Genomic DNA, 17,641 nt, shown 5'->3' with positions numbered 1-17,641 from the left:
TCGGGGACTGGATCAGGACCAAGCCAGGGACCAAGTCAGGGTGCTCAGGGACTCAACAGGGACCAAGCCAGGGTGCTCAGGGACTGGATCAGGACCAAGGCAGGGACCAAGCTGGGGTGCTCTGGGACTGGATCAGGACCAAGCCAGGTTGCTCAGGGAATCAACTGGGACCAAGCTGGGGCATTCGGGGACTGGATCAGGACCAAGGCAGGGACCAAGCCAGGGTGCTCAGGGACCAGAACAGGACCAAGCCAGGGTGCTCAGGGACTGTCTCAGGACCGAGCCAGGGTCCTTGCAACCCTGGGTCCAGCCCAGGATGGCGAAGGAGCAACGCAGGCGCCCACACTCGACCCCACGCCGGCTGGCCCCCCCAGGAGGTGATGCTCCCCGGGGGGATCCCAGCCGGGAGCCTGCCAGGGACGGGGGCTTCACCGGTGGGGGCAAGGGTGGGCTTGGGGGGGAACAGAGGAGATGGAGGCTGAGGCCAGCAGGCTGCTGCGTGGCAGCAAGGCCCGGCGGAGAGCCCGCCGTGTTCGTGGGGAGACAGGCAGAGGGAGCTGTGAAGGAGGAAAGAGGCAGAGAGAAACAGTCCGGGCGCAGGCTGCGAAAGGGAGGAGGAGGAGGAGGAGGAGGAGGAGGAGGAGGCTGCTAGCGCTCGCCCTCCCTCTTCCATCCCTCCATCCCTCCATCCCTCCCTCCCTCGCCCCTGCCTTCACCATGCACAGCCCCCCCTGAACCCAGCAGCACCCCGGGGACCCTCCATCCCCAGGGTGCCCAGCACCCCTCGTCCTCCCGCCACCCCGCCGGGGGCCTTCGGCCTCTGCTCCCTTCCTCCTCCTTCTCCTCCTCCTCCTCCTCCCGCAGCCACCACCCTCCCTCCATCCCCAGGGCCTGGCTGGCATGGAGGTACTGGCCGCAGGGAGCAGGATGCTTCCCGCAGCTCCTGCCTCCTCCCTGGGCTGCATCCCTCTTGCCGGGCATCCCTCATCGCTGACAAAGCCCTGAGCAGCTCAGCAGCCGCCTCCTTTGTGCACCAGAGCGGGTGTGCGTGCTCCGTCGTCATCCCACCCCCCCCCCAAACCCCACAGCCCCCCACTTCGCTCCGGTTTCGACGGGGACGGTGGCAAGCCGGCGGGGAAGCGGGAAGAGATGCTGCCCTCGCCGAAAAAGCCAAGCGCGGGAGGTCGGCGGCGAGGAGCAGGTATGGGGGTGATGTGCTGGAAGGTGGTGGCTTGTCCCCTTCTCGCCCAGGGACCCCCCCCCCCCCGGGGGGGGGAACAGGGGGGACACAGCGGGGACAAAGCCACCTCCGGGAGGTGAGGAAGGACCCTCTGCTCCTTGCTGCAGGTGTTTGGGGGGGGTCAGATGCACCCTGGCTTTTCACGCCCACCTCCCGCAAGCCTCATCCCCAGCCACCCTCGCCCACCGCGGTGCCCCCCACCCCGCTGCAACCTCAGCCGGGGAAGGATGGGGACCAGCGGGCACACGGTGCCGGCAGCATCCCCCACCGCCACCCCTCTTCTCCATCCCCCCCTTCCCTCTTCAACCAGGCAGCGGAGCTGCCTGCTGGTAATATTTTATTTTTTTTTTTTTTTATTTTTTTTAATTTGGGGTGGGGGGTGGGCAGGAAAAATGTTAAACAATGCGAAGAAAGGATCCATGATGAATCGCAGGTAGCGGCACCGAAGCAGCCCAGGGATGGGTTTCGCCCGCTGCTGCAATCTCCCGGCGGCTGGGAGCGTTTCCCGGCTCCGGATGCCTGTGGGCTTTATTAGCGTGGCCGCCGTAGTAATGACTCCGCTAATAATTTCCTTATATCCTGATCGTTGCTGGGGGGGGGGGGGGGGGGGGGGGCAGGAGGGTGGGGAGGTTTTGTGGTCAGGGTAGGACATGCCCAGGACAGGGACCGGGCGATGCATTTGGACCCGCCTGGGCCGGATTCTGCCTTGGCTTACGGCTGGGAAATAGGGACCGAGGCTGATCGGGTACCCCGGGAGATGAAGGCAGGGATCCAGGCCTGAAATATCAGTGGCACGATGCCGTGGCCCCATCCCTACGGCGGAAAAGCGCTTTCTCATCCCATCGGCAGCAACCGAAGTTGCCGGCCGTGCTTTGTGTTCGCCGGGTTTCGGCCAGGCTGGTGCCGGTGGTCGCCCAGGCGGGGTTAACGTGCGAGGGTCCGTTTTGTAATGACCCCCCCAAACCAGGCAGTTCCAGAAATCCTCCCAGCACATCTTTGGTTTTTATTATTTTTTTTTGCATGGATTTCTTGCCTTTACTGATTTTTTTTTCCCTAAAAAATGGTTTCCCAAACCTCGTGGCCCCGTTGTGCCTTCTGAGGGGGGATGCTGAGCCGCTGGGGATGCCGCCCTGGGGACAAGCATGGATGGAGGGTTCGGTGGCTGCTTAGTGCTCGCCAAGGCTGGCGGTTGTGGGGTGCAGAGGGGCTCAGAGGGGTTTTAGGATGGTGGGAAGAGCCCTTTGTGGGATATTGCAGAGTGATGAGCAAGGGATGATCCCACCCATGGGTGCCCTCAGTGCTGTGGGGTGAAAACAGCACAAAAATGCACCTCGATAGGTGCTTGTGCCTGCCAGGCTGGAGGAGACCACAGTGACCTCCTAGGCTGGATTTTTGCTGGCTTATCCCGTTTTCATAAGGGTGGGGTTCCCCCCCGCCGCCCAATGTCTTGGAGGGTTTTGTGAGTGGGGGATAAACCAGATCCCTGCAGGGACCCTCACTTGCCCGGGCGTGGGAAGCCACCAGGTCCTCTGTATCACCGGGACAGCACAGCATGGGGGTCCCACAGCCCCAGAGGGGATCAGTGATGAGACCCAACGGCTGCGGTGAGGGGCTGGAGAAGTAACTAACCCTGCTGCAAGGCTGCACGGGCTGATCTAGCAGGACTGGGTCACCCTTTGCTTGGAAGAGGTGGGTCCCAGCACCCTGGCTCCAGCATCAGACACAGGGCCTGGAGACCCCTGGCACTGCAGGGGCTCATTGCATGGTGTGGTTGGGCAAGAAAGCACATGGGTCACCCCTCTGTGGCAAGCTCAGGGCACACAGAGAGAGATTTCCCATGGGTTGTCCACCTTCCTGATGGCTGTACTCATCCCAAATGGTTGTGAACCTTCCCAACAGTTGTGCACCTTCCCGAGGAGCAGGGAACCTTCCCAATGGTTATGGATCTTCCCAGGGGTTGCATGCCTTTCCAAGAGTTATGCACCTTTCCAAGGGTTGTGGCTCTTCCGAAGGGTTGTAAATCTTCCCAAGGGTTGTGGGTCTTCCCAAGGGTTGTGTACATTCCCAAGGGTTGTGCACCTCCCCGAGGAGCAGGGGACCTTCCCAACGTTTATGGATCTTCCCAGGGTTGCATACCTTTCCAAGAGTTATGCACCTTTCCAAGGGTTGTGGCTCTTCTGAAGGGTTGTAAATCTTCCCAAGGGTTGTGAATCTTCCCAAGGGTTGTGGGTCTTCCCAAGGGTTGTGTACATTCCCAAGGGTTGTGCACCTTCCCGAGGAGCAGGGGACCGTCCCAATGTTTACAGATCTTCCCAGGGGTTGCATACCTTTCCAAGAGCTATGCGCCTTTCCAAGGGTTGTGGCTCTTCCGAAGGGTTGTAAATCTTCCCAAGGGTTGTGGGTCTTCCCAAGGGTTGTGCACAATCCCATGGGTTGTGCACCTTCTTGAGCATTGTGCACCCTCCCAAGGGTTGTGCATGAGTGGGAGGAACACGGGAGGGGAGGATGGGGGCAGAGAAAGGACCAGGAAGAAGGGCCAAGGAGGGACTTCTGGTGATCCGTCATCCCTGTATCACTAACCCCCCGCCGTCTCTTCCAGCGCCTGGCCCCAGCCGATGCTGACATACCCCCCCAGAAGTGCCGGACCCCCCGCTTCCATCCCAGGCCTCTCATCCCGCTATGCCCCAGCGAAGCCACGACCCCACCGCCCGGGGCTCCCCAACCCATCCCACGTGCCACCGGTCCATCCACCCCGCGCCATGAGCGGGGCCGTGGGGTTCCCCTGCGTCGGGGCGCGTAGCTGAGGGATGGCCTCGCTGGACCTGCCCTACCGGTGTCCGCGGTGCGGGGAGCACAAGCGGTTCCGCAGCCTCTCCTCGCTGCGGGCGCACCTGGAGTACAACCACACTTATGAGACCCTCTACGTCCTCTCCAAGACCAACAGCATCTGCGATGCCGCCGTCTTCCCCCTGGCCGCCGACGGGGCTCTGCTGACGCCGGCCGCCCGGCGGGACTACTTTGAGAGCACCTCCTTCCAAGGCAAGGACCAGCGCTTCTCCTGCGACCTCGTCCCCGCCGAGGAGCTGGAGCCGGCCCCGTCCTCCTCCCCCTCGCCCCGCTATGTCCACGAGATCGAGATCCCGCTGACGGAGATCTTCACCCGGGGAAAAGCCGTGGCGCCGGCCCCCGCGCCGCCGGCCGCTATGGACGCTGCCTACGAGGAAGGCTTGGCCCGCCTGAAGATCCGCGCCTTTGAGAAGCTGGAAGTGGACAAGCGGCTGGAGAAGCTGACGGAGGAGGTGGAGCAGAAGATCGCCTCGCAGGTGGGCCGGCTCCAGGTGGAGCTGGACCGTAAGAGCTCGGAGCTGGAGAAAGCCAAGCAGGAGAGCCTGCGGCTCAGCCGGGAGAAGCAGGAGCTGGAGGACCGGGCATCCGAACTGTCCCGCCAGGTCGACGTCAGCGTGGAGATGCTGGCCTCCCTCAAGCAGGACCTGGTGCAGAAGGAGCAGGAACTCACCCGCAAGCAACAGTGAGTCCTTCGTCCCCTCTCCCAGCTGCGGGGTGGGGGGAAATCGGTCCCTGGTGGTGAGCCCTGAGGAGCCCAACACCATCACCAAACCCTCAGACCAAGTGCTAGGGCACAATCCCTTTGACAATCCCCATTAGCATCATCTCTCATCGGGTTTTTGCATCTTCTCCCGCGTGGGCAGTGTCCACGTAGACCTGAGCCTCTCCATGTCTGTGACCAAGCTGAGTCACTTCATGCCGGACCTTGTCCCAGAGCCACCGGTGCCCCCAGGACGTGGCCAGGCTGGGGATGCCCATGGCCATCCTGCTGGCCTACCAAGGAGCATGGTGGTGGCCAAGTTGCTGCAGCCCATCTCTAGTACCAAATGGTGTCCTCCCAAAACCAGGGCTGGGTCATCCCATCTGGCTCCACAGCTGGATCATCTGACCTTATACAACCTGAGCAATTCCATCGACCTGTCCCATGGTCATAAACATGAGAGAGGCCACCTTGGCCATGCCTAATTTGGGGGTTTTCTCCCAGAAGGAGGGTAGGATAGCCCAAGCAGTATGACCTCCATTTGCTGTTAGGACCGTGGCACTGTTATCCTCATTTTCCTCCCATGTTCCCCACTCAAGACAAGTCTGGAGCAGGGCCTGGAGACATGTAAGACAGGGTGGATGGAGGGCGACCAAGGGGTCAAATGCGTCTTGTTCGGTCTGTGGTGCAGCCTGGACACCATTACCACCTAAGAACCTGGTTTTATGCCCCAAAACTACCTCCCAGACCTCCCTTTCCTTAAAGAAACCCTCCTGCTCCTTGACTGTCCTCATCGGTCCAAACTCCCCCAGCCAGAGTGACAAAATCACTTGCCAGGTTGCAGAGAGAGCATGGGGAGAGCTGATGAAAAGAGATGGGTTTTTTCCTGGATGTAAGGAAACCATCAGAAATCATTTTCATCAGCAAAACCAGTTTCACCCTTCCCCAAGAACAAAACATTGCCAGGGACATTTCCCAGCCCTGCCAGCTCCGAAACACCACGAGGCCGTCATCCCCATGGGAGGCTTTTTGCTCCTGGGCTCCGTTTGCTTTGCTGGGGGTGTTTTTTCCACCCAGTCCATGGGAACGAGAGAGATGGAGGTGATAACCATCAGCATCACCTTACACCTGCCATGCCAGAGCCCCATTTGCCTTCCAAATCTCTGGAGGCCCCTCGCCGGGAGCCTGCCCAAATCATTACTGGGAAGCATCCAGGCTCACCTTGTAAACGGCAGGTTGCGGGGCAATGAATTGGTAATTAAACAGCAATTAATAACCAGCAACAGGAATTATGTCACTAAGGGGCTGTCCCCTCCTTTTCCTTCACTTTCCTGCGTGTGCCTGTGTGTATATGCCGATGTTTTTGGGAAGCGGATGAGGTCGGCGGGCGTGTGCGTGCCGGGGCACACGCGTGTGCGGGGTGGGATGGGGCCACCTCGGGTCGGTGAGCTGCTGGCACGCTCCACCCTAGAGCTGGCCACGTTTTGGGGATGACAGCTCAGTGCCTCAGCAGGGTGAACCCTGCCCATCCCCAGGCACAAGCTCCTGAGCGCCTGCTAATTAAGGTGTTAACGAGGGGAACGGGGGCCCTGCAACCACAGGGCTTGACGGGGTACGCGGCCGAGTGGGGTTTAAGGACTCCAAGCTGCCCTTAAGGTCTTTCCTTTAAGTCTGCCCTGAATGAGGCAGGGTACCACTGCCATCTTCCTCCATCATCCCGCCGCGCCATCATCATCCTCCCTCCGCTCCATCTTACTCAGAGGCCTGATTCCAATCCTGGGAGTACTGTGCATCCCAGTGAAGGTGCTGGGGATGACATCCACCCCCAAAACAAGGTGGCCACCTCCACCCTGCATGCCAGGAGCATCCCTTGGTCCCCGCTCTGCCCCGGACCATGCCCGGGAGCCATCCGGGCTGGCACAGACCCAGATCAAGCTGATGATGGAATGGTCTGGATGCGCACCGGCATCCTTGAACCCCCCCCTACCCCAGCTCGCAGACGGGGATGGAGGTCCTTAACAGGGACGGGTGAGAAAGTATTGGGGTGTCACCCAACCGGTCCCTCCACGCAGGGAGGTGCTGCAGATCGACCAGTTCCTGAAGGAGACAGCCGCCCGTGAGGCCAACGCCAAGGTCCGCCTTCAGCACTTCATCGAGGAGCTGCTGGACCGGGCGGACCGGGCCGAGAAGCAGCTCCAGATCATCAGCAGCAGCTGCGGCACCACTCCAAATGGCAGCCTGGGACGCTGCGGCACGCCGGGGGCCAAGGCCGCCGGCCGACCGGTACCTCCGCGGGCACAGGCACGGGCACCCCAGCGGCTTCGGGCATGCACCCATGTGGCTTCTCTGATGGCTGTAAGGGGTTGAGCAGGGAGGTGTAGGGACCCCCATCTCGTTCCCGCGGGGAAACGGATAATCCCGGGTGGGGGGGATCCCAAAAAGAAGTTGCCTCTCAGTGGGTCTGTTTTCCCGTGGCAAGCTGGGGCGATGCTGGAGATGCTCTTCTGCATCCCACTTGGGTATGGCCTCACCCCAAAACGCGGCTGGCGCTGGGTGGGTTATCGGGGTCGTCTCCCTCGGCTGCACCACCCACATTTTGGGTTTCGCCACGTTGGCTCCTCTTGTCCCATCTCCCCGCAGAGAGACCGGCACCCGGGGCCGGGGGTGGCTGTGCACGGTCCTTACGGCGTGTCCAACCAGCGCTCCTCCTCCAGCACCGGGTGAGTCCCCCATTCCGTGCTGCCCGTTTGGGATTTTAATGGGATGGTCTTTTTTTTGGCTGGCGGGAAGGGGACACACACCCCGGTGAGCACTGAGGTTGGGCATCCCCGTCCCCCCAGGGCCTCGAGCCGTGCGAAAGCCGTGTCGCAGAGCTCGGGCTGCTACGACAGTGACAGCGCAGAGCCGTGTCCCACCGATGACACCGCCGACGGGCATCCCTACCCGGCGCGGGACGGCGCCCGGGGATCGGGGCTGCGCCGGCAAGCCATCCAAAACTGGCACCGCCGGCCCTACCGCAACAGCACCGAGGGCGAGGAGGGTGACGTCTCCGACGTGGGCTCCCGCACCACCGAGTCCGAGGCCGAAGGCTGGGAGCCAGACGCGCCCGGATCCGCCGCATCCCGACCCGCCGGCAGCTGCCGGCTGACGGGTGAGACCATGCCGGGTTCTTCTGGTGGGGGGGGAGGATTGGGAAGGCTGGAAGGTGGGGGGACGGGGATGGCTCCTCAGCTCCATGAGGAACATCCCTTCCCTGCCGCCCTCCCTGGCCACCAGTGGCAACCGGTGGCGGGTGTCCCACAGCCAGGACCGAGGGGGCCGGGGGCAAGGTGGGACGGCTGGAGAGGGGCAGCCCGGGCCACTCCAGCGAGGTGATCAGCCCCGAGATCCTCAAGATGCGGGCGGCTCTTTTCTGCATCTTCACCTACCTGGACACCAAGACCCTGCTGCGGGCGGCCGAGGTGTGCAAGGACTGGAAGTTCGTGGCCCGGCACCCGGCCGTGTGGACGCGGGTGCTGCTGGAGAACGCCAGGGTGTCCTCCAAGGTACCTTCCAGAAAGGTGAAGCTGTGCAAGCACGTTGCTCGTGTTGGTTGTCGTGCCATTGCGGTCATGGGAACGTGGGTGCACGCAGCTGTGTGCTTGCACCAGCGGCTGGACGCGTTGCACGTTCGCGCTTGTGGGCGTGAGCTCACCTGTGCACACGTTTTCAGGCGCTTTTGTGGTCACACCCGTGATTCTGTTGCACGTGCTCTTGCGTGACCTCGTATGTGCATTTTCACATATTCACGGCATCCGTGTGTGCACGGATCCACCCAAAGGCAGCCAAGGATGGGTGGCGTGGGGCATGCTGAGGGTGTCCCCCTTGGTGACGGCCACCCCTGTCCCCCCCAGTTCCTGGCCATGCTGTCTCAGTGGTGCACCCAGATGCACTCCCTCACCCTCCAAAACCTCAAGCCGCGCCAGCGAGGGAAGAAGGAGAGCAAGGAGGACTACATGAAGAGCACGCGGTGAGTCCCCGCATCCTGGGCACCCTCCTCCCACAGCCAGAGCCGCTGGTCCTCAGGGATGACGATGCTCCATGAGCCCCAACATCCCATTTCCACTGACATCAGTTCATCACGCACCGGCTCCTGCTGTGGGTTTTGGGCATCCTGGAGCCACAGATGCCCATGGAACATGTCGCCCTCCTGGGGTGGCCCCGGGGTGGCCATCGGGAGTGTGAGCGTGGGCACCCATGCCTGACCCTGCCTCCATCCCCGGCAGGGGCTGCCTGGAAGCCGGGCTGGAGTCCCTGTTGAAGGCGACGGGCAGCAACCTGCTCATCCTCCGCATCTCACACTGCCCCAACGTGCTGACGGACCGCTCGCTTTGGCTGGCCAGCTGCTACTGCCGGGCTCTGCAGGCTGTCACGTACCGGTAAGGATGGCCACCGGCATCCCCCCCTTGCCCACAGGGACCGTGTGGTTCCCTGGCTGGGAGAAGGCTGGGAACATCCATGGAATGTGCTGGGACTGCTCTGATGCCCATCCCCATTCCCTGTCAGAACACAGCCCACCTGGCCAGGTGTGAAGGACCCACCTTTCCATGTCCCCAGCCTAGCGGCAGCCCCAGTATCCAGTGTCCCCAGTGCAAGCTGTCCTTGCAACTCTCATCCTCTTCTGGCACGTTCCCATGCAGATGTTTCCATTCCAGCTCCATTCCCATCATCCTGTTACCAATCTCACCGCAGCTGGAGGTGTGACCGGGGTCTTGGTATGGGGACACTGCTTTATGTTAGAGAAGGGTGAAGAAGAGGTGCACCAACACCAGGGCCCGGTGAGGTCCCACCTGACCATCACCCCTTGACGAAGGCTTCTAACGGGGAGAAGAGACCTCAGGGTCCCTCTGTCCCCGGAGGGAGGAACAGCTCTGCCACGGGATTGCTAAGACCCAACTTGGAGACCTTGCCCGAGACCAAGAACAGAAGGCCCATGATGGTGTAGGTCCTGGAGGAGGTCACAGGTCCTGGAGGAGATCACTGACTGCTCCTTGGCCTTGGCCACCTTCCAAAGAGGCTCTGCCTCCTGTGGAGACAGGATTTACCTTTCCTACACACTCAAGGAGGTTGATCCTTGCTCCACTGCATCCTGCAGGCAACCGCTTCAGCCTTGGTATCCAGTTCACCTGCAGCCGATGGGTGTCCTCATCCAGCCCGGGATGGAGAACCCTTCAGGTGGGAAAGCACACCCAGCCGGCTCACTTTGGCCCAAGTGAGCTCAGACACGGCTCTGATCTGGGGATCCCACACCATGAGGCAGCCCAGTGCTGCTGGGTTTAACCCAAAGACTCCTCCATCGGCCCTTCCAAGGGCGTTAGAGCAAGCCCAAGTACTCCTGGCACGTTGCTAACCTGTGACTCTGACTCATGCTCTAATTAACCCGCCACACTCGCAAGGGCCTCTTGGCAGGCTTCTTCAGTGGAGATGTGTGAAACGCTCAAGATAACACTCATCACTTATTTTTAGGCTTGCCTGAAGTCTCAAAGTAGGTCATTTAGAGTTAGGAAGTGCAGCCTCGGTCTTCAGGAGGCAGCCTGGTGTGGTGAAACGGCCAGGGGCCTGTGTTTGGGCTGGTGGTATCAGGATGACGCTCTCTGACATCTCTCCTCCATTGACTTGGTGCTGGGAGCCGACGGCATCAGCAAGAGCTCCTCCGAGCCGGGGGCACAAATGCCGGGTGGGCAGGCAGCGTGGCCGCGCCTGGTCGGTGCCATGACTCGTGGTAGACCTACACCTCCGCCGTGCCCCTGCGCAACTCCAGCAGCACCCCATGAAGTCTGTTTTGATACCTCCAAAAACACCAGGGAGGAGCCCGCAGCAAACCTCTGCAGCGACATTTGGCCAACAGCCGCCTACAGATGCGGTGGCACAACCGCGGAGCTGGTGCAGAGGCCGTGGAGCAACCACTGCCCGTGGCTGGAAGTTACCGCCCATCTGCTGAGATGTCCTTACTACCTCCTGGAACATCCAGGCTGGCCACGTGGCAAGTGAAACCAACCCAATGGGATCTGCGGGGATGTTATATTTGCTCTGCAAGGGTACCCAGCCTGGCAGTCTCCATTCAATCACTTGCCACCTTTGCATCTGGAAGAATTTTGCCATCACCTTCAACCTCACCTTCAACCTCACCTTCAACCACCAACCACACCTTCAGCCTTTACCTTCAGCCTTACTTCATCTTCAGTCTCACCTTCAGCTTCACCTTCTTCCATTTTTCTTGACGTTGCACATCCGTAGGCACAATTCCAGATAGAAATGCCTTCAGCCTTCCTGCATGGGTTGGTGTTGGGACTGTCTGGTTCATGGGCAGATCATGGGTTATAAATAATGACCAGATTTGTACCTCCAGGTGCAGAGAGATGTAGCAGCATGGAGGCTGCAGACACGGCCCCCGGGGCGGCATCACTGCCGGTGGGGGCCACCGCGTGTCCTCTGTGTTGTTCCAGGAGCTCTACGGACCCTGTGGGTCATGAAGTCATCTGGGCCCTTGGAGCGGGTTGCAGGGACATCATCTCCCTCCAGGTCGCACCTTTGCATCCGTGGTAAGAGCCATGCTAGGAGGAGGCCACGCTGAGCGTGAGGGGCATCACTGGGCTGGAAAGAAATTGGGTGCCAGATCCATATTGTCCTGGGGGGAGGGGGGTCCTCCTGGGATGAGCAGCAATCCTGGAGGCCGGTTTGGGGGACCAGGAGCTCAGCCCCATCCCTCCCTGTGAAGGCTGGGAGCTGTTGGGTGTAGGCACCTCCCTGCCGAGCTGGGAGTGTTTCCAGGGAGGCTGCTAACACCAGAGATGAAAGGAGAGCTGTGATGGGTCTCGTAGGCAACGGTGAAGATCAAACGCTTGTCTGAGATCCTCACTGCTCATATAACAGCAGCCCTGAAGGGTCTGGATGTTTTTAAAAGGGTGTCACGTCGCTGCTTAGGGAGAGGATTGTAGTTGCTCTGGCTTTGGAAAAGCATTTTGGGGGCATGAGGATGCTGGCGGTTCCGCACCCTGCAGCATGAGTGCTCAGGAGTGCACAGAGCAGGTCACTTGCCCCCTCACCTCCGTGCCATGGGGCTGCCTCCTGGGCAGTTCTTCTTGTCCTGGGAGGTTTGTTGCAATGTCATGTCCCCTGTCAGCCTGGATTGAGGTGTACAGAGGGAGATGTCCCTTAGCAGGAGAAGCTGGATGTCAAGTCCCTGGTGGCTTGTTTCTTCCCTGGGGGAAACACCACATGGCACGTGGACTTCCCTACCTGAACTAGAGGTCCAGGCTCCTGCTACTGGTTCCATCAATGCAAGCAACAGAGTTCAGGGCCTGATTCAGATCTCCAGAGGGTTTGGGGCAGAGGGACTCCATTGAGTGCATGGACTTGCCCTGTCCCAGTTGCAACACAACCCAAGGTGGTTGCTCAGATGGAGACGTCTGCTCTGGAGACACCTCCTTCCAGTGTGGCAACCCCTGCTTTGGTGGGGTGGGAGAGGTCCCATCCCCAACGCCACTCGAGGGAGCACTCGTGGTGGGCGACGAGTTTTTCTGCCAGCCCTCCCCAGCTCTTTCTTCTTCATCTCCCCAGCCAGCAGCCGACGCGTTTCAGCAACCGCTGCCTTCAGATGATCGGACGGTGCTGGCCACACCTGCGGGCACTGGGCATCGGAGGGGCAGGCTGCGGCGTCCAGGGACTGGCATCCTTAGGTAGGCAGCTCTCCTCTGATGGGAAAAGAAGGAGACCTTGCTGGAGGCAGGGTATACCCCTAGGAGATGCCCCATGGGGATCTCCATGGAGAAGCCCACCTCAAAGACCATGGGTGCACTCTGCCCCTCCTTTCTGCCACCCATCCCTCCTACCACCCCGTTCCCATCGGCTGTCCTCATCCCTTCCCCGTGGGGTGCTGACGGCGGGTGTTCTGCCCCTCCAGCCCGAAACTGCATGCGGCTTCAGGTCCTGGAGCTGGACCACGTGGCAGAGATCAACCAGGAGGTCGCGGCGGAGATGTGTCGAGAGGGGCTGAAGGGGCTGGAGATGCTAGTGCTGACCTCCACGCCAGTCACCCCCAAAGCCCTGCTACACTTCAACAGTGAGTAGCAATGCTGGGGGAGTGCACAGCATCATCCATTGACCAAAAGGCCACTAGATATCCAGATCCATGAACCAGACCCTGCCTTCCAGCCCCACTCACAGGAACCCACTGCCAACACTGGAAGGTGCTGGGAGATCCATGGTGGAAGTTTTCTAAAAGGGGATCCAACAGGCCCCTGCCAAGGATGCGTTAAGAGCTGGTCGGCCACAGGAAGGATGGAGACATTCTCTCTGTGCTCCTCTCACTGTAGTCGAGGCCTCAATGTCTGTGGCACACCTGAGGTTCACCCTGGTGTATCTGGGTTTGGAGTCAAGCCATTTACTGAAGACATTTGCCAGGATGGGAGCTCTAGGGGGAAAGAGATCTGCAGCCAGCAGGAGGGTCTGTTTGAGGTGCGGTTCCTGGTGGTCATGGCACACGTGACTGTGGTTGGACCTGATAGGAACCCACCCCTCTGGGTGGAAGAGTAAGGGTCTCCAAGGAAGCGGTAGGACTGCTGATTTGGGATAGGACAATCAGGGACCATCTCGAAGACCACCGTCCTCCCTACAGAGGTCTTGGTCACCAAAAGCGGGTCTCATCCAACTTCAGGGTGAGGTTTCCTATATGCACAAGGCCTTGAAGAGCACTGGGTGGGTTTTAGGGTCCATCCTGGCTGCGGGGAGGCTGTCTCCCCACCAGGTATGGCGAGGCCAGGCAGTATCTCTTCCCCCAGGTGTGTGTCGCAACCTGAAGTCCATCGTCGTGCAGGTGGGCATTGTGGACTACTTCAAAGAGCCCCACAGCCCTGAAGCCAAGAAGATGTTTGAAGAAATGGTGAACAAACTCCAGGTAAAGGATGCCATTCCCAGGTCACCCGTGCGTCACCAGTCTCGTGTCCCCATGGGGTCTGAGGGCAAATTCTTGCCCACCACTGAAGTTCCGCAGTAGAGAACATTATAGCTCAATGGGGACATCCTGAAGGCTCGCTGTCCTGTAGACACACATGCCTCAAAGGCTGAAACAAGATTTAACATGCTGTGATTCCTTCCCATTGCTTTAACCAGGACTGCTTCTCTGTAGGTCTCTTCCCCGGGGACAGAAAAGGGCTATTGCCTCCTTTGCAGGGCCACTTACTTGCTGAACACTGCGAAGTGATTTAAAACCCATCCATGAAAGCAGAAATACGGTCAATTTTATTTAGGCTGAGTTGCAGACCTCGCTCAGTTTGTGACGCTCAGCAGGGCTTGCGCTATCCTTGATCTGTTCAGGGTCTCCAAGGCAGACATCTCCATCCGTGTCCGAGGGGAAAATAGGTGCCTCCGTTTCACCTTGACTCATCCTGCAGCAGGTTGGGCTCCCATGGGGGTGTAAGGCAAAAATCCCATGAGATGCAAAGCAGGACTTGGGGACGGAGGCCCACCAGTGCGGTCAGATGGCTCATGCGATTCCTGCTCCGCTGCCAAGCCCTGGCATGGGAAAAACAGTGGGCAGCGAGACAGACCGACGTCCACCCCCACGGTGGGGGTCACTTTCAGAGAAGGGCCATTTTTGAAGGGCTCTCCTTGCGTGGCCGCCCACCTCCCTGCTTTGCAAATCCCAAGTGCCCCTGCATGTTGATGTCGTCCGCCCCAAACTACTACTGTCCTCTGGAAACAGCGTTTTTAACCAAGCAGAACCCAAATCCAGCGCTGGCTTCGAGGGCATGGGATTAAGAGGCATTGAGCCAGTCCTGCAAGAAAGCCAAATCCCCGTGGGATGCGGTGGTGGGGATGGGACCCGGCTGGACCCCTTCCCACGGTGGGGATTCGAGATGTCCTCTCCTCTCTCTTGCTCACCCTGTGGGGCTGCAAGACTGGCAGGTTGTGCACCGACCGTGCTCTCTGCTCCTCTTCCAGGCCCTGAGGAAGAGACCTGGCTTTTCCAAGATTTTACACATCAAAGTGGAAGGAGGCTGTTAGACCTTCAGGGAACCACAAAGCACATTCCCTCCTCTGCCCGGCGGAGCCAGAGGCCCCGTGAAACCAAACCTACCGTCCGCCGCTCATCCGTTGCCGGACCTGGAGCACGGAGATGCCGGCCCATGCACAAAAAACCCAAACTTTTGCAGGCCTTAGTGACTGGCGGCCGGCGCTCATCCCCGGGGCCAGTTCACGGGCGAGAAGGTGCTACTTAAGGAAATTTTTTGGCTGCCCAAAGAGGCAGGGCTACGCTCTTTCCCAGGAGGGAAGATGGCTTCAAAACACCCGCGGCTGCTCGTTGCCAAGGATCCTTGTTTGGGGAATGTCTTTTTCTTCAAACTCTCTTTCTGGGGGGGTTTTTTGCCTGTTTGATGGCGTGGGAGATGAGGATGGCTCAGCCCGTCCCTGTGGGCTCTTTGCAGAGCGCTGGGCTCGGTGTCACTGCGTCACGGCTGGACCATCCCCGTCCTCTCCATGGGCTGGTGAAGGTGGGGTGGGAAGGGGTCGCTCCTCCAGAGAAAATGGTGCCCAGCATTCCTGCAGGGTTTCCGCTCGTTTTGATTTCATTTGTTTAACAGAGGGGCACCCAAACCTGGGCAAATACTGCCCAGAAACCAGCAGCCACGACAGCACAAGCCCAGATGGCAGAGCTGCATCTCGGGGGCTGTAGGAGCCAGAGGACACCAGGAGAGATGGTCGCTCTTCCAGAGGTTTCCAGCCTCACCTCCTCTCCACCCGAACCTTCCTGCCAAGGCAATAAACCATCTCCACAATCCTCGTCCACCAGGAAACACGGGTCATACTTCTGTCCCCACCAACATCCACCACCTGCTCAGGCTTCCTCCGGTGCGAGTTGTCCCATGCGGAAAGAGGGACTGGCATGGGACACCCACGTTTGCCATCTCATCACCTTCCCGAGCAGCCTGAAGGAGAAACCCTGGCCAAATTGTCCTGAAATCCAAAGCTGCTGGTGAAAGCACCAACCCAACTGCCCTGGTAGATCCCTTATCTATGGCCACGGCTGTTTTCTTAATTCTGCTTTTTTTCTTCTGGCTGTCTTCTGCCTGCAAGGACATCATCACCCCCAAAATACCCTTCTTTTTTTCCAAAGGAAAAGGCTTTTGAAAGGCATCCGGCAGGGTCAGCCATCTCCATCTTCCACCCTGGGGAGAAGGTGCCAGGAGGTGCCCACGCCATGGGGGACACCCATCACAGCACTGCCAGCAGCAGGGACACACCGGCCTTAACCACAGCCCCCTGCCACCCCGAGCCCCGACCAGGCGTGCTTGGACCCAACATGCTGAGCTGAGAGGAGCCGACCGAGAAAAGCAGATTTTGGGAGGGGTTGTCCTCTTCTCTGGACCATCGTTGGAGGTTTCGGTGCCTGTTGGCCAGCATGGCTGCAAGGAGACGGCCCTTCCCAGGGTATCTTCCCTTCCTCCAGCTCTCCCGGGGTGATGGGCTGCCCTGGAGCATCCCCCCAGGAGGGAGAAGGCTGCAGACCCATCCCGGTACCACCTTCCTCATCTACGGCACGAGAGCCGCAGACCTCAGCCGGGCCCTCCCAGCATGCCAACAACCCATGGGGACCCCGACAGAAAATCAAATCGATTCCAAACTGCTGAAGCTGCTGGTGGGCTGGAGGCAGCTCCTGGGTCTCCAACCCCAGAAAGCACCTCAGGAGACCATTTCATCCACCCTTCGTCCCATCTACGCTGTCACCTCTGAAACAGGGTAGGGTTTTTTTGGCCATAACCCCCCGTCTGAAGCACCTCCGTTCCCCCACTGACTGCAGCTTTCCAGGAGAAGGCTGTTCCCTGTATGCACAAAATGTGGGAGCCCAAAAAAATGCCTGTGAGAAACTACCATGTCCCACCATGACTCCATGGGCAGCATTGGAAAAACTCCCCGGCACCGGGAAGGAGCTCCCCACCATGCCTGCCGTGGGTTTACCTCCACCCCGGGGAGGCTGGGACACGCATAATCCAGGGGCAAGAGGAGCAAGGGATGCCCCGACCAGCAAAAAATACCACCCAGCAAAGCTACAACCCCCCGGGGACCACCCGGCGTCCATCCCACAAGCGTGGTCCCAGCGGAGATGTCACCATTCGAAACGACGCAGAGACTTGCGAAATTCCCTTAAAAAAAAAAAACAAAGTAAGTATTTATTTCTATAAAGAAAAGAAGGAAAAAAAAAAAAAGATTTTAAAGGAAAATTATATACTCAGCATGTTTATACACTCTATGCTTAAAGACTATCGTGTTGGAGAGTTGTGTCCGAAGACTGAAGGTGGCTGCTCCGGGTTTGCTGCTAGCCCGTCTCCAGCCCCTCTCCCGGCTCCTCCGGGCCATGGGGAAAGCGAGGACGGGGTGATGGAAAGCAGGGGGAGGTGTTGAGGACTTTTGGAGAAACCTTCTGTGCTCGCCAGCGAGGCCGGAGCGGCTGCCGGTGCCATCGGTGGCCGTGTCTGCTGGTGGCCGTGGGTGTGCGGCGTCCCTGTCCCCCCGCTGCCACGAGGGTTTTGTAAGTCACGGCAGGACAACCTCACCCGAATTTGGTGCTTCGGTGCGTCGCCCAGACCAGACCAAACCATCCGCCTCCCCTTGGGGCGTTCCCAAAAAGTCCACCTTCTGGCTTAGCAGAGCCACGTTTTTACAAAAAAAATCCTGTGATGACACAAGACCTTGAGCAGGTTCAAGGATTAGAAGATGGAAAGTGGGGATTCTTTCCCATTTTGCCTGGGCTCGGATGCATCCCTTCCTCCTCCTCGGCTGGGGATGAAGGTGGCTGGCACAGTGAGACAGGCTTG

The 17,641-nt window shown here is 59.5% G+C and overlaps 1 protein-coding gene across 1 annotated transcript; it reads left to right on the top strand.

Moving 5' to 3' along the window:
- Positions 1 to 4,047: 4,047 nt before the first annotated feature.
- On the top strand, positions 4,048 to 14,831 carry FBXO41 (F-box protein 41). The gene is made up of 12 exons (XM_075040472.1): positions 4,048 to 4,769; positions 6,860 to 7,070; positions 7,428 to 7,507; positions 7,628 to 7,938; positions 8,091 to 8,332; positions 8,681 to 8,796; positions 9,053 to 9,205; positions 11,273 to 11,368; positions 12,387 to 12,505; positions 12,730 to 12,888; positions 13,607 to 13,722; positions 14,769 to 14,831. The coding sequence occupies exons 1-12, from the start codon at positions 4,048 to 4,050 to the stop codon at positions 14,829 to 14,831; spliced, it is 2,388 nt and encodes a 795-aa protein (XP_074896573.1).
- Positions 14,832 to 17,641: the final 2,810 nt, after the last annotated feature.

Source organism: Buteo buteo, chromosome 1 (assembly GCF_964188355.1).
Source record: "Buteo buteo chromosome 1, bButBut1.hap1.1, whole genome shotgun sequence".
Classification (NCBI taxonomy): Eukaryota; Metazoa; Chordata; class Aves; order Accipitriformes; family Accipitridae; genus Buteo; species Buteo buteo.
This window is presented reverse-complemented; position numbering and strand designations above follow the sequence as displayed.

Bases quoted from the DNA above. Each gene is read 5' to 3' on its own strand.
- FBXO41 (XM_075040472.1), top strand. From the start codon at position 4,048: ATGGCCTCGCTGGACCTGCCCTACCGGTGTCCGCGGTGCGGGGAGCAC. The intron at 7,071-7,427 runs GTACCTCCGCGG...ATCTCCCCGCAG, and splicing joins CCAAGGCCGCCGGCCGACCG to AGAGACCGGCACCCGGGGCC. The intron at 7,939-8,090 runs GTGAGACCATGC...GGTGTCCCACAG, and splicing joins CGGCAGCTGCCGGCTGACGG to CCAGGACCGAGGGGGCCGGG.